At 32.8% G+C, this 26377-nt stretch overlaps 2 protein-coding genes across 2 annotated transcripts; one reads left to right on the top strand and one right to left on the bottom strand.

Moving 5' to 3' along the window:
• Nucleotides 1–9891: 9891 nt before the first annotated feature.
• LOC114163596 (protein MAIN-LIKE 1-like) lies at nucleotides 9892–13019 on the bottom strand. The gene is made up of 4 exons (XM_028047901.1): nucleotides 13008–13019; nucleotides 10826–11032; nucleotides 10093–10749; nucleotides 9892–9948 (listed from the first exon to the last, which is right to left on the bottom strand). The coding sequence occupies exons 1-4, from the start codon at nucleotides 13017–13019 to the stop codon at nucleotides 9892–9894; spliced, it is 933 nt and encodes a 310-aa protein (XP_027903702.1).
• Nucleotides 12742–24511, top strand: LOC114163761. The gene is made up of 12 exons (XM_028048065.1): nucleotides 12742–13431; nucleotides 13941–14278; nucleotides 14367–14459; nucleotides 14566–14656; nucleotides 15465–15543; nucleotides 17621–17718; nucleotides 17981–18050; nucleotides 18178–18281; nucleotides 20186–20299; nucleotides 23247–23323; nucleotides 23458–23502; nucleotides 23600–24511. The coding sequence occupies exons 1-12, from the start codon at nucleotides 13129–13131 to the stop codon at nucleotides 24084–24086; spliced, it is 1899 nt and encodes a 632-aa protein (XP_027903866.1). The 5' UTR covers nucleotides 12742–13128; the 3' UTR covers nucleotides 24087–24511.
• The last annotated feature ends 1866 nt before the right edge of the window (nucleotides 24512–26377 follow it).

Raw genomic sequence — 26377 nt, 5'->3', positions numbered from 1 at the left:
AAATAATTGAACTCCATACAACCATGTGAAGATCCTTCCTGGTGGAGCAACCATGATGGTTTTTTTTCCTGTTAAGCTTTATTTTACTTATAGGTTTTTTAGGTTTTGTTTTCCTATTTGAATTTATTTCATGTTTTTTTAGGTTTTTTTTAGGAAGTTCTGCATATAAAAAAGAACTATGATATCTAATGAGGATGACGACGACATGACTGACTCTGGCTCCGGTGGTGATGAGTTTTCATGTAAAGGGGTATTTTCTTAGAATATGTTGTGTGTTGTAGAGTTTTCTAATGTTTTTTTATTTTTCCCTCTATTCTTTCATGTTTTGTTGTTCTATTGAAGGTTTGTTTAAATTTAGTTTTTTTTTTCTTTTTTACTTTCTTTCCGTTTAAACCTTTTTTGAACTTTCTTCCCATTTCCTTTCTCTAAGGTCCTGATTTTATAGCTTTGCCCCATTTTTTTTTCTGTGTTTTAACAATAGCATCTGTTGGATTATAAGTCATTTTGTTTTTACTGCTTCTGGGATTGTGGGATGAAGGGAACACTATATAATGTCTTGATGGTGTATTGAAAATTTCTTCAACAAGTTATATTTCTTTGCTACCTTCCTCCCCAAATCTTCACTGGATGGAGAACAAAGATGAAATCAACGACCGGTATGTCGTTCTAACTTTTTTTTCACTTGAAAAAGGTGTTGATGGGTAATATTCCTTGATTAGGGTAATATTTCATGCTCTGAGTTCCTATTTTCATTAAGATGTGTATTAATGTTTAATCTCTGGACTAGCATGTTAAAGTTTTTTTCATTTTCTTCTTCTTCTTTAATTACCAGTTTCACCGGCAACGAAGCTCCTCAATTGAAGAAAGAATTGGGCTAAACCAGAGTTATCTAAAAATCTCTATGACTCTGTTCCAATAGATAAAAGGACTTCAGATTTATCCAACTTAACTGAATGCCATGCGTGTGGCTTAAGGTTGATGTCTCTTTGTTTTTCTATTTTTTGCCTTTAGTTATGTTTTATGATTCCATGCTTTTATGTTGTTGGATTATGGTTGTGATTTTTCCTGATGTTGTTATGTTTCATTTTAAATTATTATTTGTTTAAGGTAGTGGATGCAGGGTTGATACGAGTGAAGCTACTATAATTTTACTTCCTTCAAATATTACAGTTTTTACCCTGGATTTCTTAGAATGATTGTAGGCATCGTAGGATAACTATATGCAGCTTAGTTGTTGAACAAGTTGTCTTTGTTAAAATGGCAAGAGAAAGCTATAAAGTTGGCCCTTGATGATACATGTGAAAAAATGGACGAGTTACAAGGGAATGTCGTCACTCTAGAAGAAAATCTCAAGAAAGAAAGGTAAATTTGGATTACATAGGGTACTTTAATTGTTTCTTTATTGTTGAATTTGTATTCTTGTCTCATGAAGGACTTCGTGATATCATATTCCAGGGATAAAATCCAAGAAATTAAACAAACTCTCAAAGAGCTTGAAACTAAGCACAACAACTATACGACAAGACAAGAGGTTTGGATGACATGGGTTTTGTAATTGAATTAGTTTTCATAGTTATATTGTTGTGCATTTATTCTTAATACTAAGCTTTTGAGGTGGTAAGTATCGGGAAGATTCCATTGCAATTGAAACTTTGTTCAAGAGACATCTAATTCTTTTATTTCTTCTTTGTATGTCAGGATTCATCCAAAATTGAAGCCTTTATGAAATAAAGGAAGGAATGAACTGATTTGATACCAAAACTCGAGGACAATATTCCAAAACTGCAAAAGTTGTTGCTTGATGAGGAGAAGATCTTGGATGAAATCACATAGAGTTCTAAAGGTGGACTTTTATCATTTTTATTAATTTATTTCCAATATATTGGAAAGTGCTTTTAATTAAATTTGATTTGCATAAGTGCTTTTAATTAAATTTTATTCTTAAGCATACTTCCTTGCAAGTTGCTACATTTTATTTTTCATTCTATTTTAACATTAAAAAATTTGTTTTAGTTAGGTTCCTTATTCTAATGCCTAATAGATATATAGTCATGGTTGTCTTCTGCGTCTTGATATTATGAAAAACTATTAGAGTGAACACACTCTAAATATACTTAATTGACATATTTGAATAGATTTCTAAATATACTCTGCTACTTTTGTTGGACTAAGATGCATATAGTTATCCCGCGAGGTCTATTTTTGATAGGTGAGTTTTTCATCCATGCCATTGAATAGGCATGGCATAAGGTTTTTCATTACCCTAAGAATATTGATTAAGGACCGGGGTCTTTGTATTTTTTACCGGAGAAAGAAAGTTTCATATATTGTTCTTTTTGCATTGTCATTACGGTGGTGGCTTTAATAAGTACTTTTTAGAGATGTGGATAAACCATACAGGGCATTAGGAGGCCACAATGAGATTGTCATTTTGGATACTATTATCTGTGAGAGGTCTGAGGCACATAATTTAAGTCATTTTTTTAGTTGACGAATCCTTTTTTTCACTCAAATTAGCTTTCTGATTTCTCTATGCAATTTGTTGGCTGAACATTTCTCTAAATATTTAAATACCACTAGTTATATTTATATACCATTTTCTTGGCTTACTCTATATTTATACACCTCCTCCCTCTCTTTCTTTGTATGTTTCTTTACTAGTTTGGCTTTGTCACGTTGAGGTTGATTGGGTCTGATTTGGTGATATAAACTAAACAGAGATAGTCTGATGAGGAACGTAAAAGGTGAATGACACCTGGAAAGCCCTGGATATAAACACTAATGTGGATGCTATTGTGAGACTGACTAGGGAGAATAAAAACCTGGATATAAACCTGGATATAAAGTGAACTTACATAACTCAACAAGTGATTATTGTTAGTTGTTCCGGTGGCTAAAGAAACTCAAGCCAAAATCATGTTAACAATGTTATTAAGTTGTATTTGGTCAAACAAAATAAAAGAAATAAAGTAGTTCTATCTTTACTGTCATATTTTTTCAAGTCCACAATTTTTTTTAGCATGTGCTTTCCATATAGTTTTGTACTTATTTATTTGTTAAATGAAAAGTTTTCTTTTTCATCGCTAAGTTGACATGTTCCGACGAGAGTAGATGTTTTGGCACCTCAAAAGGTTGGTGGCTGAAGGAGCATTTCTTATTTGTCTTTTCAAAGTCTTAAATAGATGCCAAAGTTGTATTATATGATTCATCCACCGAAGAAGAAATTTTGTCAAGCCAACCTGACACTTTGTATAGGATTGTATTGATGTATTGATAACATTGATACAAAGGTTCTGCTTGACTATATAGTTACAAGTTCATGTTGCCATTGTATCATATAAAATAGTTATCTCTCAATTCGCTGTTGTGAGAGGTGTTATGATTAGGCCCTGATGGTTGTTTTATATTTTTAGTCTTTTACTTTTCATTCCTTTATAATTCTTTAGCTTCTAAGCTGTGTAATTCAAACATTCAGGGATCCATACAGGAATGTAGTCTGATGGATATTTATATTAGTACATATATGCCAATATGACTTGGTTTGAAAGGCTTCTTCCATACATGCAAACCTATGTTATATATGTAGCTGGATTTTTTTTTCTTCCTCCTATGCGAAAAAAACGTGTGTATTAAGTTTGAAATTTTTTTGTAGGTTCATTTACACTTTTTATCAATTTTTACCCTTATATTGTAAGAATTACATATAGGTAATTTTAACATTTTAATTATAATAATATTATAATTACATAATTTTATTATATTAAGGAAATTACATAAAAATTGTTGTCATATTAAAAATCCGGAGATACTTCTATTATTTCAAATTTAGTCTAATTTAAAATTAAGAAAGATATATTTAAATAGTAATTATATGAAGATTTATTTGTTTATTATATATACTTTTGTATAAAAATGGATTAATATTGTATGGTATAAATTAAGAATTTAAATAAATTTATAAGTTATATTAGGTCTTCAGCTGAAAAATGAACTCGGACTCTAACGAATATTAACAATGGGTTGAGTGTTATATTACGGTTTATGAGTTAACACTATCTTCTAAATCAAAAGTTAACAATGTAGCATAATTGTATTTTTTGTCGGTCATTTTTTCTTTTTATTATTAATAGTATTGTTATTATAATTATTATCATTATTAGTAGTATTATTAACAACTTTAATATTTTTTTATTTTATACGGAACCAAAGTTTACAATATACTTTTATCTTATTTTAATAACGATATGTACAATATATTTACATTTTCCTTTATCAATGATTCAAATATAATTTCACTTTAATATGATATATAACTTAAAAATTTAATAATAAATTTTAACTATATAATATTATTATTTTTCTATACATTAATTATTATATCAATCTAAAACATATGAAAACAATCACCTCTAGAAATTATCCAAATACCCCAACTTCAATCATTGACACCTATCTATTTTACAGGTTTTTCGGTAAATTCTCATCTTTTAAACATGCTTTCCGTGTCTTTGAATATGTGATCGACATTTTTACAACTTTAACCTTGCTTTGAATCTAGAGTACATTTTGAAGTGTTTGGGTTAAAAGTCATTTTGGCTTTTTTCGTCTTTGGAATTTGTGGAATTGGTAGATTGAGGGAGTACTGTACATTGAGTTGAAGGATGTTGCATCCATTAATAAAAGTTACAAAATTGATTTAAATAAAAAAGATATAAAGTCACAAAATTATCAAAATTATTGATTTGAGAATTTTTCCTTTCCAAATGCAGATCTAGGTGGAATGCAGACTTAAATGAGTGCGGACTTAAATGAATGTTTACTAAATATCAATTTTATAATTTAAACAAAAGCATATTCATTTTTTAATCTTAATCATTCAATAAAAGTAATAATAATATCTCTGACTCCATATCTCATATCTTTCGATATATATATTTGTCTGTTTATATATGCATGTGTTACTATTTACAAATTTTAACATTAACGTGTTATTTTTATTTTGTACATATCTTATAATATGTCTATATTTTACTTTAAAAAAGAGCATACATAGGCATTTTATTTTAATATACACATCACCAATAAATTATTACATCAATTTTATAATTTAACACAAACAAATTTATATCTAATATTATTGGGTAATCTTAATATTACCATTTTAAACAAAAAAATAAATTGTTTGTACGCATCAAGAATTAGCTATTATAAATTCAATGTCTACATTGATAACAACAACTGCATGTATTTTTGTTTAAAATTTTTAACATCAATTCATGTTACTCTAATTTTTTTAAAATAGGGACCATATCTCACAATCTATTTGCATTTTTTCGTTTTTGATGAAGGATTATCTTGTTCCTTTTTAAAATTATTGAATATGGTGTGAGTTGATTAAGAAAGCTAAGTGAAATCCCCACTAGACATTAAGATAGCAAGCTATCTAGATGTGAAGGTTCCTTTCACAAAGCTCAAGAGAAGAAGATGATGGATTGATTCAAAACAAAAAAGAAATGGAAAGCACATAAACCATAGAAAACCAAGAATAATTAAAGGAAGAAGAAAACATGAAATGGAAAGGAAAGAAATGGTAAAAAAATGTGAGAAGCACGCCACTACAAGACTAGGCTAGAAGCCATGGCAACCTTGAAGATGAGTGGATGTGTGCCGCCACTTGCTATGCAAGATGAGGCTTAAAAGTATTCACTCCCAAGGGAGGAAACTCTCACAAATGGTCGAGACACAAGAGTGTTTTTACTTCAAAATGTTCAACCCTTTTACATGTCTAGGAGCACCCCTTATATAGAAGAGTTTAGGGGCCTCTAAGCAAATAAAAGATACCTAAGGATGTCTCTACAAAAACCTAACCCTAGCTTCTAGAAACTAGGTCAAATAAGGTTACAAAAATGAGAGACAAAAGAGCCAACTATGGTGTGTGCAAGGCTAATTTCGTTCTAGCACAAAAGGAGACAAAGAATGTGTCTCATATGTCTCCAAAAAGTGGCCAAAGTGTGCTAAAAACAAAGGAGACCAAAGGTACATAGGTACACTTGTTTTATGCCTTTTACTTTATGCTTTATGCCTTTGCTTTACTCTCTCATCCACATAATTTATGCTCCCCAATCACCATGCGCCACCTACAATTTCTTTCTTACTCCTAATTAACCTACAAAGCAAATAAACATAGATTAGTATGTTGGCTTAAGTCAAGTCAACTATAGTCAACAAGTCAAACCTAGTCAAAGGTCAACAAGTCAACTAAAGTTGATTCAACTAAGTCAACTTAGGGAATCAAAAATAACAAACACAAATGAAAGGGATGAAGGATTATTGAACTTCCTTTCTAAACATGCTTAGTCTTCTTAAGCATATGCCTTCATCCTTGGTTGGGGTCAATCCTTCATCAGTTTTTCTCTAAGTTGATTATTCATATATGGACAATACTCTTGTACGGGACCAAAGTTCACAATATACCTACATTTTATTTTAACAATGATATGTACATATACACGGGACAAAAGTTCACAAGACACCTTATTAGTGTAGCTTGCTACCAAAACCACACATTTCAGATTTATTCTCAAATGTAATCATTTCAATATTTCAATATAAATTAATTATAACTATAAACTATGGATTATCTCAATATATAATGAACCTAATCAATGGTCTTAAATAATTAGATAATGAAGCAGAATGTAGTAATTAACCAAAATCTAAATAATATATTTACAAATCCACATAAATTATACCAATAATAACAATACTTTAATTTAGTTTCTTACTAATATAATATATAATATTTAAACAAAATACTCACAAAAACAGTAACACAAAAAAAAAAATACTTGTGCATACGCACAGATTTCATACTAGTTTGTTTAAGAAACAACCATCATATATAACTTGCTTATATTATAATAACTACTTTATATATATTTCAGAAAACTTATATTGCAATAACCACTTTATATATCTTTTAAAAAGTTAATCATTTTAAATATAAATAATAATAAATTTTGAATATATATTTTCTAATTATTATAATTTTTCATGATCTTACAAGTATTTTTGCCCTATTTTATGCTTAAAATTTTTGTGAACTGGCAACTCTATATCGTTTTCAACTATTTAGGTGGCCAAGTTATGCTTTGGCTATACAACGGGCGGAGCATGGTCATATGGGCGGTGTGAAAACCACATTTTGGAATCCTTAAATGAACTCAAGAGGAAACATGGACATGGGGATGATCTTTTGGATGTGTTGGGCTCACTTCTTCATTTATAATATAACTTTCCGTCTTTGCTCTTTGGAGATATATGTGGTTTTGTATTGCATTCAGGGTGGCCAATGGTTTGAAATTTCTTTAAAGGTTATGATAATAGCCATTCTGCACTTGTTACTCTGTATTCAGGGTGGGCAATGATTTGATCCTTGTGTTAACTTTTTTGTTAAGGCTCATGATGTTAGCCTTCTTGCATCTCTTATGCATATGGTTATCATATTTTTTGTAAAAGGGTTAGAGCACCCCACAAGTATGGTTTAAAGTCGATAAAGAATCCTATAGTTTAGGGGTTACTTGTATTGAAAGTCTTCCATTTCAAGAAAGTTTCCCGTTGTAAAACGACAATACAAAAGGAATGTTCATGAAGTTCCATATGAAGGGGATATTATTAGGAATTCAAGATGAGTGAGAAAGTCTCACATTGGATAAAAACGAATAAGACAACTAGTATATAAGTAAAAGAACCTATAAATACAATGCGTTAAGGTTTTTGAATTGAAAGTTGTGTCCTGATCTCTTATATGAGTTTATTCATGACTCATTGCTACCAAACCTTTCAATGTCTCCCATCGAAAAAACCTATAGAGGACCACATGAACTCACACTATTAGTTAAGTTGATTTTAGAAACTCATCCCTCATATGAACAACAACATCATTTACCCTCTTCTCCATAAGATTTCTTTCACACAAATCTTTTATGTCCAACCCTACTCCAAACCTCACTCATATGGCCAACAAATCATGGGCACACCAGTCACCAAACTCTCCAAGGTTGAGTTCCATTCACTTTTGGTCAAGAACCCACCAATTGCCTTGTGTGCCACCACTTTCTCTTGTGGGGCTCAATATATAATGAACCCCTTATCCTTAATCCTTTCCTTTATCTCAATTGATATCTCATCATCAATACGTTTTTTTGCAACAATGTTTGGCCACATGAGCCACGTGGACATCTTCTTGACCAAACTAACTTTTCCAAATCTCCCTTAAATCTTCCATTTTCACAATAGTGCTACTTTCGAAATTGATATATATAATTGATCATCCAAGTTGGGCATATATATATATATATATATATATATATATATATATATATATATATATATATATATATATATATATATATATATATATTAGTTTCAAATTTTTAACTAACACATTATCAACTAACACAAAAATAAATCTAATCTATCTATCTAATATCCAAAAAAGTGAAAAATAGTGATCATTTAAGATTTTTTCCTTATTTTTATAATCATAATATACTTATGTGATAAGTATAAGTTTATGGGTTTTTTAAAAAATTATTGAATTTGTAGTTATTAACATTGTGTTAGAGTCATGTCAAAGGTAAAAATATGTCTTTCAAATTGGACACTTTACTGACATACATGTCATACGAGTATATATGCGTGTCGGTGTCCGATACGTAACGAACACAGGACACGCCATTGATATGGCATGTTCAGACTTTATAGGTTGTGGGGAAGGCCAAAAGTGTAAACTTTGAAAAATATAATGCTATTATCCTTTGGTAGTTAAAGATGAAGTGGAAACAAAGATCGTGAATGATGTGGAAGATAAAATATTTTTGGACACATGCCATATAAAAAAATGTTTCAAGAAAATCCCAAAGTTGACATGTAGGTTATATCCTAAAATAAAAAAAATGAATTTTGAATTATATAATTTGAAAATAAAAAATAAATTCTTGATAATACAATCCAACACTTTTTTTTTATGAAAAAATAATTTTTAAATTATCTAATCTGAAAAAAAAAACTTTTGAAATGTGCAATTGAAAAGCTTTTTGGAATTGTGCAATAATCCATACGATACTTTTAACTTTCATATTATATAATCTCAAAAAGAAAAAATAGAAATTTTTATATTTATAGGACTGCAGAACGAAAATATGGAGGTGTATGAAGAAATAACCGGAGTGTTAAGGGTGGTTATTTTTTGGAGTTAGCTCTTAGTTGGACTAGCGTTCTTAGCACAAGAGTTTAAACCTGGTGGAGTGATTACAGAACCAGTTACTAGATCTTTCACATGGGGGGCCTTCTCCCTGCACCCGAAAAGATTCTTCTGTACCCCCCAAAATGACTGTAATACCCTTATTGATTACCAGTGAGAGAGTGGGTGAAAGTGCGTTGGACGCAGTAAATTTCATTTACTGCGTCACCAACTCCTGCACCCCCAAACGTTATTTCTTCGGCTCCGTTTCGTTTCTTCTCCACCCCGACATTCAATTAAAATTTTTCTCTCATTCTCTCTGTTCGTGGTCCCTCAAAGTTTTAATTTCTCTGTCATTCCTTCATTCTCTCTAGCTTCGTAGTCCCTGGTTTGTATCACTTTCCTTTATTCTTTTTTAAGGAATGTTATTTATTCTCTCACTCACTCTCTTCACTCACTGTTTTTACTTTGCGTTGTGTGGTTCTTGTGATCGAAGGTTGTGTCGTTCTTTGAAGCAAAGTGGGTGCAAGTAAGTCCGTTATTTTCTCTCTAAGTGGTAGTTTCCATCAGGTTAGCCTTCCAGGTTAAACTTTTTCTTTTTCTGTTTGCTTGCTTCTGTGAAATACAAAAGTCGTTTCATAAAAAAATCATAATGTATGCGAAATGGAATACAGATTCCGTTTCATAAATCTGTGAAACGGAATCTGTATTCCGTTTCATAAAAAAATTACAAATTTTTTTATGAAACGGATTACAGAATCCGTTTCACAGTATTATGAAACGGAATCTGTAATCCGTTTTATAAAAAAATTTGCAAATAAAGAATAAAATGTTATATAAATGGGTACCTGCAGAAGAGGTAGATATCCAGCTAATTGCTTTGTATTTGCAAAGCTGGCATCTCCTAGCTGCTCATATAAGTGGACAAGAGCAGCAACTCCCCAACCATATGTACGACATGTGGAGAGATCTCTAAATAGCTCGAGATAATGTGTACGAACATAGGTGACGCTTTTGTTAGCAAATATCGTGCACCCTACAAGGTGCAAAAGATATGCACGTGCAGCAAACTCCCATAGCTCGTTTTCACAACAGCTGTGATACAAGTCTCTCAACCAGCTCAGTCGGACCTGTGCACCCCGACTTTGATTCAGCTCCACACATGCCATGGCCCGGTCAACACCAAGAAGTGTCGTCAAAATCTGAACAGAATCTTCATATTCCAGATTTTCAGTGGAGCAAAAGTTTCCACTGATGGAAAGATGGAGAAGTGACCATACGTCATCCAAAGTGATGGTCATCTCTCCAATGGGTAAATGAAAAGTATTAGTCTCGGGATACCATTTCTCCACGAAACCCAATACTAACCCAAGATCGATATATTCATATAAAATATCGCACAAAGGCGATAATCCAGAAGCTAACACAAAAGGTGCAACAGCAGGGTGAGGACGTCCTAATTTCTTAACTTTTTTATTATGGGAGACCACTTTCACAACTCGATCCTACCAGAAGAAACAAACAACAATAAAAATACTTAACAACAACAAAATTAAACCTATATAAAAACTTCTTACTGACCTGACCATCCCATATCATGCGTGCAACATGATCCTGGTACTGCGTCAATAAAGATGTATTATACGGCCCACCAGGAAATCCTCCACCATCGTTATCAATGACCTGCTCGTCCTCCCGAGGAACGTCAGGAACCTCATTCTCAACAATGTCATCCTCAACAACATTAGCCTCATGCTGACCCCTTCTACGAGCCGATGTTGTCGGTCTCTTTCATGCAACACCCTGTGTGGAACTCTCGGGTGCATCATTTGAACCACGTCTAGATATATTTCCTCGTGTCTTAACCATATCTATAATAAAATAAAATACAAATTAATAAATAAAAAATAATAAATACTCGCACTCATCTTTCCTTTTTTTTTCCTCATACAAACACAAGTGCACGTTCAATTTCATTAAACGAATTTAAATAAAAAACATTAAACGCATCCAAAAAAACAAACAGAAACGGATTTTGTAAAAAAAAAAAAAAGGTGAAACGGATCCCACATTCCGTTTTGAAAAAAAAATTTAAACGTGAAACGGATTACACAATCCGTTTCAAAAAAAAAAAAGAAACGGATTCCAAAATCCGTTTTCTAAAAAAAAAAAAAAGGGAAACGGATTCCACAATCCGTTTCCTAAAAAAAAAAAAAATTAGACGGGAAACGGATTCCACAATCCGTTTCCAAAAAAAAAAAATAAAAAACACGGATTCCAGAATCCGTTTTGAAAAAAAAAATAAAAAAAAGGGGAAACGGATTCTACAATCCGTTTCCTTAAAAAAAATAAAAACACCACAACTCTTCCTCTCAAACGCACACCACTCATCAACACAACCCACCTTTCCAGGTTTAACAAAAAGCTACATGTAAAAACCTACATATAAAATCAATTAAAATAAAAATATACACATGCATTAAAATAAAAATATACACTGTCTAATATTAAAAAACCAGTATTACTTACCTGCAAAAATTGAGAAGCCGCGGGAAAGGATCAAACGTGGTTGCCGACGGTGGGGAGAAGAATGGTGTGTGGAGGAAAAAAGGAGAAAAGGATGGCGTGGGGAGAATGGTTTGTGGGAGAAGAGGGAGAATGAGTGCGGTGCAGTGGGGGAGAAGGAGTGCGGTGCAGTGTGGGGGAGAAGGAGTGCGGTGCAGTGGGGGAGAAGAATGCTTTGTGGGGAGGCTAGGTCAAAGATTCCAAGGGTGGTGCAGTGCGTGCAGCGTGCAGAGAGAGGGAATCTGCTTTTTATTGGGGTGCGGGTGGAGGGGTTTTGGGGGTGCAGTGTGCTGAGGGGTGTGAGGGGTGCAGGGATATTTGGGGGTGCAATTCGGTGAAATTGAGAAAAGACACAGTAAGTTTTTTTTTAACCAGGGGCAACGTTGAAAATAAAGTAGGTTTTGGGGATACAGGAGAGATTATTGGAGGTACAGGGAGAAGCCCCCTTCACATGGTCTGTTGTCAAACAACATATTTGTTTGGCTGTGGAAAAATTCACACGACAAGTAGGTAACGCCAATATGACTAACTATATATTTCTAATAATTTAACTTTCTAAAATTGAAATTACTGAACAATGTTTTAAAATAAGTTTCTTCATGATTTTAACCGTCTAAAATGTAGTGAAGAAAAAAAAAACTATTTTCACCTCTTATTTATAATCACTATATTTTAATTTAAAAAATAAAAATTTAAACTCCATTCATAGAAGGTATAAGTAGCCTAAATTGAAAAATGAGTTTGACATTTCAAGAATCAGTTTTAAGTTTGAGAGAGTAAAATAAACTTATCTATGTAATTATTATTTCCACAGTGAATCTGCAACTCTATAATAAATTAAATTTATTTGAGTTTAGCGTGAAGGCAAGAGCGAAAGCGATTGGTTGAGCAAGACGAGAGTTGAAGTTTGGAACGGAAAAAAAGGAGCCATAAACGAAAATGAAGGGTTTATGTCCGTAACGTTTTTGAAGGCCTAGCCTAAACGCTAGGGTGCGTGGGTGAGTGACAGTGAGTCACAGCGGTTGGACCGAATCGGTGATAGTCAACTAGACTAGTTTTGAATTTCACCTCGTTGGCACCCAATGGGAGGGGTGGACTTTTGGGGCACTACCCCACACGTGATAACTGACCACCCAGTCTCTTCTCTTTCTGTCTTCTTCTTCCCTTTTGGAATTCCTTTATTAGTTTACTCACACACCTTGTGCAACATTTTTTTTGCTTTCTCTTTAATTTTTTTTCTTCGTTACTATTCATTACTGCTACCAACTAATGCAATGACCAAAAATCAATGAGCCTTGCGATCTTAGGGGAACAACTACATGGCAGGGGCTTCGAATTCCAAGATCGAATTCTTGGTGTGGTTGTCGCAAGTCATGGGAGGGCTCTGTTCGCGCTCCGCCGAGGACGACCGAGTTTTTGTCAACGCCGATTCTGCTGCTCAGAGTAAACCTCCCGCCGATGACGCCGCAGTAGTTTTCCCAGTCGCGCCTCAGAGGATGGAGAGGAATCCACCTGAACCTTCTAGAACTAACGGCGGAGCTTCTTCCGCTGTCGAGGAAGACTTCTACGACGGAATCCCGCGCTTTCCTAAGGACTCCTTGCCTCAGAAGCCTAGGTCAAAGGTTAAACATAACAAACCGTTTCTCTGTTGTGAATAAATATGTGCTAAACTGGAGTGATGTATAGCGTGTTTGAGTCTTTGTTGATGGTTTAGTCGCATGTAGGGCTGGTAGTTCACAGAGGCAAGGAAGGAAATTAATGAGGTTATTGAGGACGCGACTGGAATTAGAGAATACTAGTCAATATTTTGGTGACTTGTATAATTTGGAAGTAAGGTTTGTGGTTGGGATTAGGGTTTGTTTTGTCTTAGTAATTATGAGTTTTAGGATTGTATTGTTTATCTTGTTTATGGTTGTATTTAAGTACTTGAGGCTTGACACTATGTTTAATATGCTAGAAGGGGAAATTATCAAGGGCTTTTGATATTAGTAGGCATTATTTCTGATATAAGACAAGGTAGATGGGCATTTAGGCAAGGGAGCATGTATAAAATCATTAATTTTCTCCTGCTTAAATTGAATAATACTGGAGAAAAAAAATGAAAATATCTACTGAGCTCTTTCTGTTTCAGGTCTCAGAGGTGAGTTCACGCTTGGGCAAAGCTGGTACTACTGGAATTGCTATTGGAATTGAGAAAGCAGTAGAGGTTTTGGATACTCTTGGGAGCAGCATGACGAATTTAAATGCTAGCAGTGGGTTTGTTTCCGGAGCTGCAATTAAGGGGAATGAAATTGCTATCTTGGCTTTTGAGGTTGCAAACACAATCGTCAAAGGTTTTAATCTTCTGGAATCTCTTTCCCCTAAAAGTATTAGGCATTTAAAAGAAGAAGTGCTTCTTTCACATCCTGTGCAAGATTTAGTGTCAAAGGATATGGATGAACTGCTTAGGATTGTTGCAGCAGACAAGAGGTAAATATGGATTTTTTTCTTTTTTTTTAATTCCTATGACTGTAAAATTAAAATATGAACTGTATATGATTTTCGATTATGTTGTCAGGCAGGAGCTGAAGGTTTTTTCTGATGAGGTGATTCGTTTTGGAAATCGTTCTAGGAATCCTCAATGGCACAACTTAGACCGTTACTTTGAGAAGTAATATAAATTGTACTCACTCAATTCTATTAGCCTTTCATTCATTTTTCAAATAAATAGCCTTTCTTGTATTTATTCTAAACTGTGATTTCATCCTAAACTTTAGGGTTAGCGGAGAATTGAATGCTCAAAGACCCTCAAGAGACGAGGCAGAATCAATAATGCAACAATTGATGACTTTGGTTCAGTTTACAGCTGTGAGTGTATTCCTTGTGTCGCTAAAGAAGATGCTTAATGTTGCTCGAGGACTTATAGTAACTCCTGAAGCTGAAAAGATAAGAAAATAAAAAATAAAATTCTTGCTAAAAGTATTTATAATTTAAGAGCAATTAACTAAAGGGTTAATCAAGTTTATAAGTGATTACTCGTTAAACCACTATTTCAATGTCGTCAACCAGTTTAGTGAGTGATGGTCCCTAAATAGTAAATACTTTATCCTATGATTCTGTTTTGTAATTTCCTGGAAACGTATTATGGGGGGATTCTTTTTAAGGATTTTGAACGACTATATCTTCTATGTATTACGAATCAGTTGTAACTTGTATAGAGTTTTCTTTCTTTCCATCCCTTACTCTGTTTCTTACCCTATACCTTTAATCGTGATTTTACTCAAAGATATAAAGGAGAATGAGTTCATTTGCAATAGGTCGGTAGTAACCTGTAGGTACGTTTAAAAATTCATTCTGATTCTGATTTCTATTATCACCCTAGAATAAAACTTCCACTCATGTAAAGTTGGCATTGTCTGCCATAGTTAAAAAAGACATGTATTTTTTTAAATGAAACGAATATGATGGTTAGATACGCCTTCTTCATGACGTATGCATCTTATTTATTGCACCTTTTGTTGCCTCTGCTCTTTGGTCCCATTTTACAGTTACTTTATCTCCAAGATTTTCTATTATCTTGCCATTGCTCCATGCATTTGCTTTTTATTCAATGTAGTCATTCTTTTATTTGATTTTTTTTTTAAGAAATTGGAAAATCAATTTTCTGTGGCCGCAGGAATTGTACCATGAATTACATGCTTTGGATAGATTTGAACAAGATATTCAGCGCAAGTGTGAGGATGATGATGAAAGGGGTAACTATGCATGTTACTCTTGAGCAATGACTACTATGCATTGTTTTTTCATAACTAGCAATTTTCAACCTTAATGCATTGTTTGGTAGGGGTCATTTACTATTTCTGGGGATTGATTTGTGAGGGATTGTGTGTATTTAGGTGATTTGTGGGGAAAGTTTTGAAAGAAAAAATACAGTGTTGAGATGAGAAGAAAATGATGGATTTGTGTAGATTGTTTGGTGAATTACTAATTTACCACTATATCCAACATTTTTTTCTTTTATATTTTTATAATTATTATTGGAATTTAATAAATAATATTTTTAAATCATTAATATATTTTAAGAAATAATTTATTTTCATTTTCTCAACTAATATTTATTTAACATAAAATGTTTGTCTTTTAAAAGTACACCTAAGGGCATTTTTGACATTACACTAAATATAACCTACCAATCAAATCAATCAAATATATCAATAAACTGTCTACTCAATTCTACTGTCTTTCTATTAAACTAAACCACCTCACTTTTCATTTACTTTCTCTTCAGAGCACTCCAAATTTATCCTCCACTTTCAACACCTCCAACCAAAGTGCATATCTGAATCTATTGAAGAGTTTTAGTTTAACATTGGGATGATTTTGGTATGATTATTATTATTTTCTTCAACATTCAGATGGTGATAAATATGTGGAACCTTAGGACTAGGTTAACAATGGACATGTAGTTGGTTTTGAGATGTTTAAAAAGAAATACGCTAGCATCAACAACACTTTGATCAAGGACTCTGAAATGAATGTAGGTTGAATACTAGCTATCTATATTCTGCTTTAGCTGTATACTTTCTTTTTTTCTATGGTTTTGCTATTCTGTTATGAATGTCTTCTCCACCTGCCATTTCGTCTCATTGAAAATCATCCTGTTAAATTGTAGCAGTTTCTACCCTTACTTTTTTTTTTTTCCATAATCATCCCTTCATATTGTTGTCGATGATGTAATTCTGAGGGCCTAAATGGCTGTTTACTATATATGTTACACATTTTTGAACAAAAAAGTCACTCTGATTCAGAAGTTTGACCTTTCAGTCAGTGTAGTAAGTATCGTACGATCACGATACGTATCGTACGATTCACGATACGTATCGTACGATTCACGATACGAATCGTACGATACGAAACGATTCAGGTCTTTGGCGATACGAATCGTGAGTTGTATCGTGTTTACTCCTGTATCGTACTCGTATCGTACGATATGAGTCCGAATCGTGCAAATCATGATTCGATTCACGATACGAATTTATCCCAATTTGAAATCCTAATTTTTCCCTCTACAGATCTACCCCCAAATTGAAACCCTAATTTTTTCCCCTTTTATTTTTTCGCACATTGAAACTTATTAACGTTAGTGTGCTTGAAAACACATTCTCCTTCTTGCCTCTCGTCATCACGTCATCTCTGTTTGTTGCGGTGGTCGCACAGTGGTGCAGTGTTGGTTGTGCGGTGTTGCGGTGGTGGTTGCATGTCATCTCGTGCATGCCTCTGTTCATTTGTTCAGTGGGTTTGAGCTTTTGCGTCTGTAGTACAGTGGTAGATCTTGGAGAGGATGAGGATGAATTATGAATGATTACAATAGAATGTATTTTTGAGGTTGTTTAGGATACAAGGAGCAACAACACTTATTTTTTGAATGGCTATAATGCATAATTTGTTTAGTAGCATGTAACTATAGTTCAAGGAATCTTTTGCAGCAACCACATTGTTTTTTTGAAGGCCATGTTGCTGAAATTGTTAAACTTTGTGGTAGATACACATAGATACAACCACTCTATTTGATTATGAGATTGTTTTGTTATTAATTTTCTCTTTGCATATTTCTATATCTTATATATTTAAGTATAAACTGCATTTTTTTAATGGTTATAAAATGTTTATGAATCGTACGATTCACGATTCAAAATTTAAGCTCTCCGATACACGATATTATTCACGATTCAACTACCATGCTTTCAGTATATAGAGCGTATGTAAGCAGTATTTGTTTATGTAGTCTCTTATAGATATACTTTTGAACTTTAGTATATGTCTATCATATAGGTGAAGGCATCGCATTCTTGAGGGCGGAAATTAAAACTCAAAAGAAGCAAGTCAGACAATTAAAGAAAAAATCACTCTGGGCTAGAAGTCTGGAGGAGGTAACATCAAATTGCTTCTCTGCACAATGTGTTTTCTTGTCCCTCGGTGTTCTTCTCTTGGTTTTATCCTCATACTGTCATTGTATTGGATCCATGTGTAATGTCAAATATAGCACTTGAACTATGCAAAGAAATAAAGAAGGATGTCCACTAATAGCATAGAGATATAATTTTTATTTATAGACGTGGTTTTATCTTGTGCATATCAAAAATGCTGAACTGATGAAGGTTAAATATAATCCATAATGTAAATGGATTACAGGTTATGGAGAAGCTTGTAGATATTGTCCATTTTTTGCTTTTGGAGATAAGCAATGTCTTTCGCAATATAGGTTTGTACCCACTAAATGCCATTAGGTTATCAGTCTATATTCTTATTAAATATCAGTCTGTATTTTTATGAAATTACCGTTGAAATCCATCATACTTGTAATGTTGTTTTTTGATGGGCACCTGCAGATAGCCACAAACCATTAACTGGACACACAAGCAATCGCCAAAGACTGGGCCCTGCAGGCCTTGCTTTGCATTATGCTAATATAGTGCTTCAAATTGATACTATTGTGAGTTAAACTTCATTGTATTTACTTCATCATTACATGTCTGTTTATTTTATTCCTTAACTTGGAGCAGGTGAAAATTAATTGAGTTCTAGAGTTGCTCCTTTTGTTGCGTATTGAATTTCACATGACTCTTAAAACATTCATCTTTCTTTGTATTAATACACACACTAATCTCCCTTTGACTAAGAATGACTTACCCTATTATATGTAGGATATTTAGTATGATATCTACTGTTCTAACTTCAGATTTATGTAATTGGATGCTTCTATCAGAATGCGACTTTTTTATCATGAATATTAGGAGGGAAACTCAACCACGAATTAGTAGTAAAGCTAAGCGTTTACTCTAAATTTGGCTGTCATAATGATATAAGACAATTTAGATAGACAATTCCATGGGCTTAAGTTTCTATTACTAATTGCCTCAGGTTGTTACACAATCTGTGGCCAGGCATTGAAAGTTGATGATCCTAACTGTTTGAATGAGAAATGGAGGACCCTCTTAAATTTAAAGCTTCGTAACAATTTCTAATGGCTTAATATTTCTATGAGGAGTTGTGAGTTGTGACAGTGAACTCAATACCAAGATGTCAATGTCTTAGGTTGACCTTGTTTGTGATTTACATAGACTACTGATAGATTGTTGATGATTTTTTTAGAAGTTCTAAACCTGCTATACAGATGTTTTAGACTTGGAGTTGTAAGGTGGCTTAGTGGTAAAGTTGGAAGGGAGGGTGGGAGAGGATTTGGGTTCAAGTCCCCCTACTAACATTGGGAGTTATATGGTTGGTTTAGTGGGTTTGGAAGGGAGGGTGAGGGAGGTTCTGGGTTCAATTCCCTCCACTAACAAAATATTAACAACTAACATTTGCCATCAAAATTAAAAAAGGGAAAAAAAATGTTGTAGACCTTTGTGAAGGTGTTATGTGATTTTGGAAGACATGAGCTGTTGATATAAACTGTATTTGTCATGCATACTGCTACGGTAGGAAAGAAAAACTTGCATTTTCTTGGTTAATAAACTTCCCTCAGTTCCTTCTGCAGTGTTTTCAGAATATAAAGTCATTTAAAAAGCCTTTTGTTCCTTGTTGCTTTAGATCTTAACACCTAACTCGTAAGGTCGCTTTTGCCTTAAATGTCAAAGTTTTATTTGGCTTTTGGTTTCATTATATTTCTTGGTTGTAGCTGAAGGTTGAAACTTCCCAGATTGTCAAGGCATCAAACAACAGAACTATTTTTTTTTTCTTTTATGAATTAAGCTGTTATTAATTTCTAATAGCACATTCTAATCACTGAATACCACCACACACATCCTGATATAGATTATAATGAGTTCATATAAAATAATTTGGGTGACAGAATATATGCACCAGAAAAAAAAAACTAACTGTTTGATTCATTTATGATCTTTCATTCAACAATTGTAATCCCTTATATGCACCACGGATATCTTTCATTCAAAAATAATATAGAATACTTAATATGTAATTACCCTTAACCTTCAACCCTATTTATTTATTGTTTTTCTATATTTATTTACTTGGAATAGATATCTATATCCTTTCTATTTTTTGTTTTCCCCCTTTTGTGCTTTTTCCTTCCATTTTCTTTACAATATCTAACCCAATAGCCCTACTCTGTCACAACCTGGTTGTGTTCGGGTTGGGATGAGCCACTCACCACTCAACCAAACCATTTTATTTGGTTTGGCATCAATATTCTCCTCCAAACCTAACTCAACCCAACCTATGTTTACTCTTAACTCCTGATTGCCGTTGTCCTTTCCTGGATTGATAAGGTGTACTTACATATACTTATTCACGGATGATCAAATTTATGTCTAACGAAGTTAATACATTGATTAATATTGTGTTTGGTCTGGTGTTGACTGTTGGCACTTTCAGGTGGCTAGATCCTCTGTGCCTGCTAATACAAAGGATTCATTATATCAAAGCTTGCCTCCTAATATAAAATTAGCTCTGCGCTCCAAATTACCATCTCTTCGCGTTGTAGAAGAGGTACGATTACCTGTTGCTACTTTCTATTTTTACCACTTTGTTAAAAGAATCACAAAAAGAAATAAGTTGAAAGTTTAAAAGAAACAAAAAGTGTTCAGGTTGAAACATACTCTGCCTCAAGCCCACAACATATGAACTATATCATTGAAAATCAATAACTTAGTCTCCTATTTAACTTTCATTAGTCATCTGTCTTACATTCATACTCAATCCTCATTTAATGGCCTTAGTTTTGTTAGCCAATTCTTGCTTTAACGGTAAGATGTGCCTTATGTTCTCCTAGACTGCTAATTCACTGAATAACATCTTGAATGTTGTTGTCACCCCTAAGCCACAATGTCTCAGAAAAGGGCTACTTTTGTGGGGATGCAACTAGAAAGACTTGGTGAAACACTAAAGGGTGGAGTCATTGAGAGGTGATTGAAAATTAGAGATAAGGCATGAGTAGTACTTAGAGGATATTGGACAATATTCACCTTACAAGTTGATTATGTGAAATTGAGTTAAGTATTAATTCTATGATGTGTTAAATTACAAGAAATATAGATTTATGGAGTTGAAAATAGGTGTTTCTGAGCAAACAAAATCAATAAAATATATATAGTAGATGGATAATAAATGTATGATATGAGAATGAATAAAAATGGTTCTAATAATGTATATATAATCCAGGTATTTCTGATTGTAAAGGATTTGCACCTTATTTATATACTTACAAGATTGCCCTTTAAACTGGAGCATATTAGTTGTATGCGCTTGGCTTGGTGACTATGTCAGCCAAATTGACTATAGTTGACAAATTTAGTGATGCCTCCGGAGTCCAACTTTTCTCTTATGAAACGACTATCTATCTCTATGTTTGCTCCTCTAGAGACAATGCTACGCAATTGTCAAATGTAAGGTGTATTCGAGATTTTTCTTCAAATTTAAGCTTTTTGAGTAGTTGGAGTGTGTGCTGCCAAGGTTGTGTTACTAGTAGATTGGCAAGTCTCACCATTTGACAAAGCTTTCTTATGTTGTTGGAGTCAGGCAAGATTAGTTAGCTGGTAATGTAGGAGTGTTAGGCTCAACAATAGATGTATGGAAAATATTGAAGGGGTTTCCCATGCAGCTTCCAACCGTTACCAATGATATCTCTAATGCGGTGTCAGGGTTTGCATTTTGGATAATTTTTAGAATTATCTATGTGAAAGTGTCTAGTACTACTGTGATGCAAATGCAATGTTTTCCTGTGTAGACAAAGCATTTGTCTCCATGCTTATATTTGGAGGGGTACAGAGGAACTAGGGATGACAAGAAAATTTGTACCCAATTATATCCGGGAGTAAAATCTGTATTAGATACTAAATGGATATTCGTGGGTAATCAGTTTTGATATTTTAATTATATTTTTTGTTGATGAGACTGGTACAGATATCATGGTATCTAACATTTTGGATATATGTTCCTTTCTAAAATCATTGATAATGAATTTTATTAAGTATTTTTTAATAAATCAAGTGATCAAAATAAAGTTGTTAACCATTGAAGAATTGTTTAGATTTAGATTTTTTATATTTATATTTTTTATTTAGACCCATGAAATTGAAGTTGCTTTTAAAAAAATTAATTTTTTAAAACTTGTTGTACTTAGTTGTGCAACTCATTTAAAGTTGTCTTTTAGAAAGACTAAATTTATTTGCATTATTTCTTTATTGTGCAATTTATTCAAATTGTATTTTAATTTTTTTTTATCTAATTTTATATTTTAAAGAATTGCTTTTAAATAATTTTATTTAAAATAAACAAATATTTGTGGGTATATATTCGTCGACACCCGGTTAGTAAAATCATTTCACAGGTAATCTGCATGTTTATTTTTGGAAGGATACGGAGGAACTAGGGATGACAAGAAAATTTGTACTCATTGATACCTGTGAGTAATTCTGTATTGGATACTAAATGGATATTTGCTAGTAATGAGTTCGGATATTTTAATTACCTATTTGTTGATGGGAATGTTACGGGTATCATGGTCGTCCTTGCTAATCATTGATAGTGAATTTTATTAAGTATTTTCTAAAACATCAAGTGATCAAAATAAACTTATTAACCATTCAAGAATTGATTGTCAAATTTTTATTTTAGATATTTATATTTTGTTATTTAGACTTAAGATATTGAAGTTATTTTAAGAAAAAAGCATGTTTTAAAACTTGTACTTTGAGGTGTAACTCATTTAAATTTGATTTTTTGAAAAGGCTAAATTTATTTGCATTAATTTTTTTGTTGTGCAATTTTATTTAAATTGTACTTTACAATTATTTTTTTTATCTGAGTTTATATTTTAAAGAATTGCTTCTAGATAATTTTATTTAAAATAAAAAAAAAAAGATTTTGTGGGGTATATGTTCGTCGACACCTGGACACCCGGGGAGTAACAAAAATTCACAGGTAATCTTTCGCCAATACCTGATGGGGTTAGCATGCAATATTTTCCCGTGTAGACGAAGTATGTGTACCCTTAATATCTTTGAGTAAACCTGTATTGGATACTAAATGGATATGTGGGAGGTAATGAGTTCGGATAAATCCCACCTCAATTAGAGATTAGGTAATGAGTTCGCCAATACTAAATGGATATTATGGAAAAGGCCGATTGAAGTGTCGTAGTGTGGAGACAATGAGACGTCAACACATACGATGATAAATCCCACCTCAATTAGAGATTAGGTCTGAATAGTACGTTTAAAGTTTGGACAATCGTTTTATCTTATTGGTTGATTTTCTAGTGTTGAGTTATAGCAAAAGTCAATACTATGAAATATATGGAATGACAAGGAAAATGATCAACAACTTTTGTATATAAATTTTCTTTTGCTTTCAGCTTTCCACTTTCAGCCAAAGATGAAAGTGTCCTTAACTTTTTCTTTATTTGCTAGTTCCTCATAATGTCTGATTCTTGCAGTTAACTGTAGCCGATATCACTGATGAGATGGAGAAAACACTACAATGGTTGGCCCCCATGGCCACTAACACATCCAAGTAAGATATCTGGCATTTTGTCCACTAGCTCTTTATTATCCGTGCGTTTTTTATCCTCAGTTTATTGACCTCATTCATAAGCTAACTCAAGTCCTTTTTGGCCTTTTCTTTTGGTTGTTTTAAAATTGGTTCAGAGCACATCATGGCTTTGGTTGGGTAGGGGAGTGGGCAAACACAGGGTAAGTTTTCTGAGTTAAAATTTGTACGTTTTTTCCTTTTTTGTATTGTCTGTGTTTTTAATCCTTACCTATTTTCATACTTGCTTTGTTCTTGAAGCTCTGAGATAAACAGGAAGTCTGGTGCAATGCGGGTTGAGACATTCCACCATGCAGATAAAGACAAAGTGGAACATTATATTCTTGAACTTCTTGTATGGCTTCATCGCTTGGTCATCAGAAGTAAGGCAGGAAGTGATACTGGCAAAGTAAGGCCTGTCACCAAGTACCCTGTTGGGGTTTCTTTGAAGACAGATGAACAGTCTACAAATGCAGTATTATCATTGTTGACACTGGACGAGCAAAACATGCTGCAGGATGTAAATATGAAGAAACCCGTTAGGCGAATCAGTAAAAGCTTGGATTTTGGCAGTGTGAATATTAGATTCAGGGAGAACTACAGATTGACCAAGAGTAGAAGTCATTCATCAAGTAAAAGCAAGGAGATATGTTTCAATAGGATTTTGTCTAAGCTTCCAGTGATTGATTTTGATATTGACAAAGAAAGAGCACTGAACGTGATCGACAGACTGGATGTGATAAGGTAATTTGCAAGCTTTCTTGACTGCCTTTAAAATGAATTGAAAGGAGCAATAGTACATGTAGACATGGTAGTGGGTTTTCTTGCTGTTGAATGCCATATTTTTGCGGAACCTTTGGGTGAAGTTCCATGTGATGTAGATATCTTTATACGGCATCAAGAAGGTAACTGTTTAGACGATAGGCATTCATTCTTGAATGAATGTGACTGCAAAACCCACTTAGTGTAGGAGCGGAGTGGACTAGTTCATCCTTGAGTGTATATATTATTATGATGTAGCCAGGATACACTGCCCATCCTTTCTCACAGTTGGCTTTTTCTTCTTTTGTTTTTGGCTACCCATGGTCACTGTCCAATGTAGAAAATTTTAACTGAGTTTTCAGCATCTCAGTTTTTACATTTATTTTATTTATTTTAATTAATTGCGATATATATATATATATATATATATATATATATATATATATATTACATCTATCATGTTTATTGACATTTAGTGTTTACAATCATTAGGTAGATTAAGTAGAACACCACAAATTTCTTATGAAATCGCATCTAGCTTTTGTACTAATAAGGAGGTTTAATTAAGTTGCATCTAAGTTGAGCATAAGCATCGTGCTTTGTAGATGATTTTTTACATTTCTAATGGCAAAAGAAAATTTTTAAAAATCGCATCCATAAAAGCAAAATGACTTTTTGTAAATGAGATACAACATTTGTAGCCCCTTTTCAGCTGGGAGCATGCTAATTGGAATTCATGGATGGAGCGTCACCACAGTGGAAGTTATTCAATGCGCATATTGGAAGTTAAGATACCGTATTATACCGGTAGAGATGGCTGTGAGAGATCTGACCACCTGCCCACAACATAAATATATGGATAAGATATGAAAAAAAAAAAAGAGAATAAGCTCAAATAAAATATTAACTAAAATTTATATAACAAAAAATAGTATATATTTGAATATTTTATTTTGATTTTAACTTTTTAAATCTGCTATTTAAATTTAAATGTAAATGATGATCTTCTCTGAATTTGAATTTTATAGGTGAAATATTAGACTGGAGAAATCAAAGTTTATAATTTTATAATTATAAAAGTTGTAGAATAAATTAGAAATGGATGAATGTCACAATTTAGCATAATGGTAAGTTGAGGAAAAATTTGTTCCAAAGATCATTTCTTGATAATAGACCAATAATAGAGATATCACAATTAAATTAAAAGGATTAATTAGTTAAGGAAGTTTCGTTACAAAGATCTCAATCTTTAATAAGAATTTGATGTCTAAGTCATGAACAAAAAAGATTATTTATTTTTGAAATAAAATTTAATATATGATTGAAAGTATTCACATTTCGTTATAGACTTATGTATTTATAAATCTTTAATGTTTAAAAACTAAAAGATAAAAATAAGCCTAATTACTTAGGTTCAATAAATTTAAAAAATAGAAATCGAATTTAAAAATGACGGAACTCATCGCCTTGTGCTTGGTTATGCTGCCTAGTGACCAGAAGCGCCCAACAAATTATTAATGCGTAAGAACTCATTCAAGTGTTCCCTAGTGACTTGTGGTTCACCCAACAATTTATGTAACCTGAATTATGTGAATTTCTAGCTTCTTGGATCATCGCAAGCTTATTAGAAATCTATTCTTCTAATTATTCTTTGAACTTATCATAGGTCCTTTAAATTGTCATGATTCCTCTTTAAGTTTCTCTTATATAGATTTTGAAAATAGTCCTATATTATAATTAGGGATGACAAAAATACCCGTGTCCACAGATATCTGTGGATAAAATCCGCGGTGGATAGTTAGTACCTGCGGGTAGCGGGTATTTTAATACTCGCTTATAAATGGGTTGGGTACGAGTATTATATTATCCGTACCCGCGGGTACCCGTTACCCCGCAAAAAAATTAAAATTAAAATTTAATTTATATTTTATTAAGTTAAATTTAATTAAAATTAAAGTTAGCAGTATATTTTATTATGTCAAATTTAATTATAATTAAAATTTAATTTAAGTTAATTTAATTTATACTTTATTTTTATAATTTTATATTAAACAATTTATAATATATATATATATATATATATATATATATATATATTTTAAATATTTGTGGATATCGGGTATCCACGGGTACCCACGAGATTTAAAGATATTCGCGAGTATTTTTTAAGCGGATACTTGGCAGGTAAACGGACGGGTAACAAACAGATTCTTTTTGCAGGTCGGGTTGCGGGTAGGAACTATCCATGCCCGACCCGACCTGTTGCCATCCCTAATC

This window comes from Vigna unguiculata, chromosome 9 (assembly GCF_004118075.2).
Source record: "Vigna unguiculata cultivar IT97K-499-35 chromosome 9, ASM411807v1, whole genome shotgun sequence".
Taxonomy (NCBI): Eukaryota; Viridiplantae; Streptophyta; class Magnoliopsida; order Fabales; family Fabaceae; genus Vigna; species Vigna unguiculata.
This window is presented reverse-complemented; position numbering and strand designations above follow the sequence as displayed.

Coding starts and splice junctions, on each gene's coding strand:
- LOC114163596 (XM_028047901.1), bottom strand. Junction 10,750..10,825: donor GCATGATATGGGATGGTCAG/GTCAGTAAGAAG, acceptor TTCTTCTGGTAG/GATCGAGTTGTGAAAGTGGT. Junction 9,949..10,092: donor GATATCTACCTCTTCTGCAG/GTACCCATTTAT, acceptor AACGGAATACAG/ATTCCGTTTCACAGATTTAT.
- LOC114163761 (XM_028048065.1), top strand. CDS start 13,129: ATGGCAGGGGCTTCGAATTCCAAGATCGAATTCTTGGTGTGGTTGTCG. Junction 18,051..18,177: donor CAATGTCTTTCGCAATATAG/GTTTGTACCCAC, acceptor GGGCACCTGCAG/ATAGCCACAAACCATTAACT. Junction 23,324..23,457: donor ATGGCCACTAACACATCCAA/GTAAGATATCTG, acceptor AAATTGGTTCAG/AGCACATCATGGCTTTGGTT.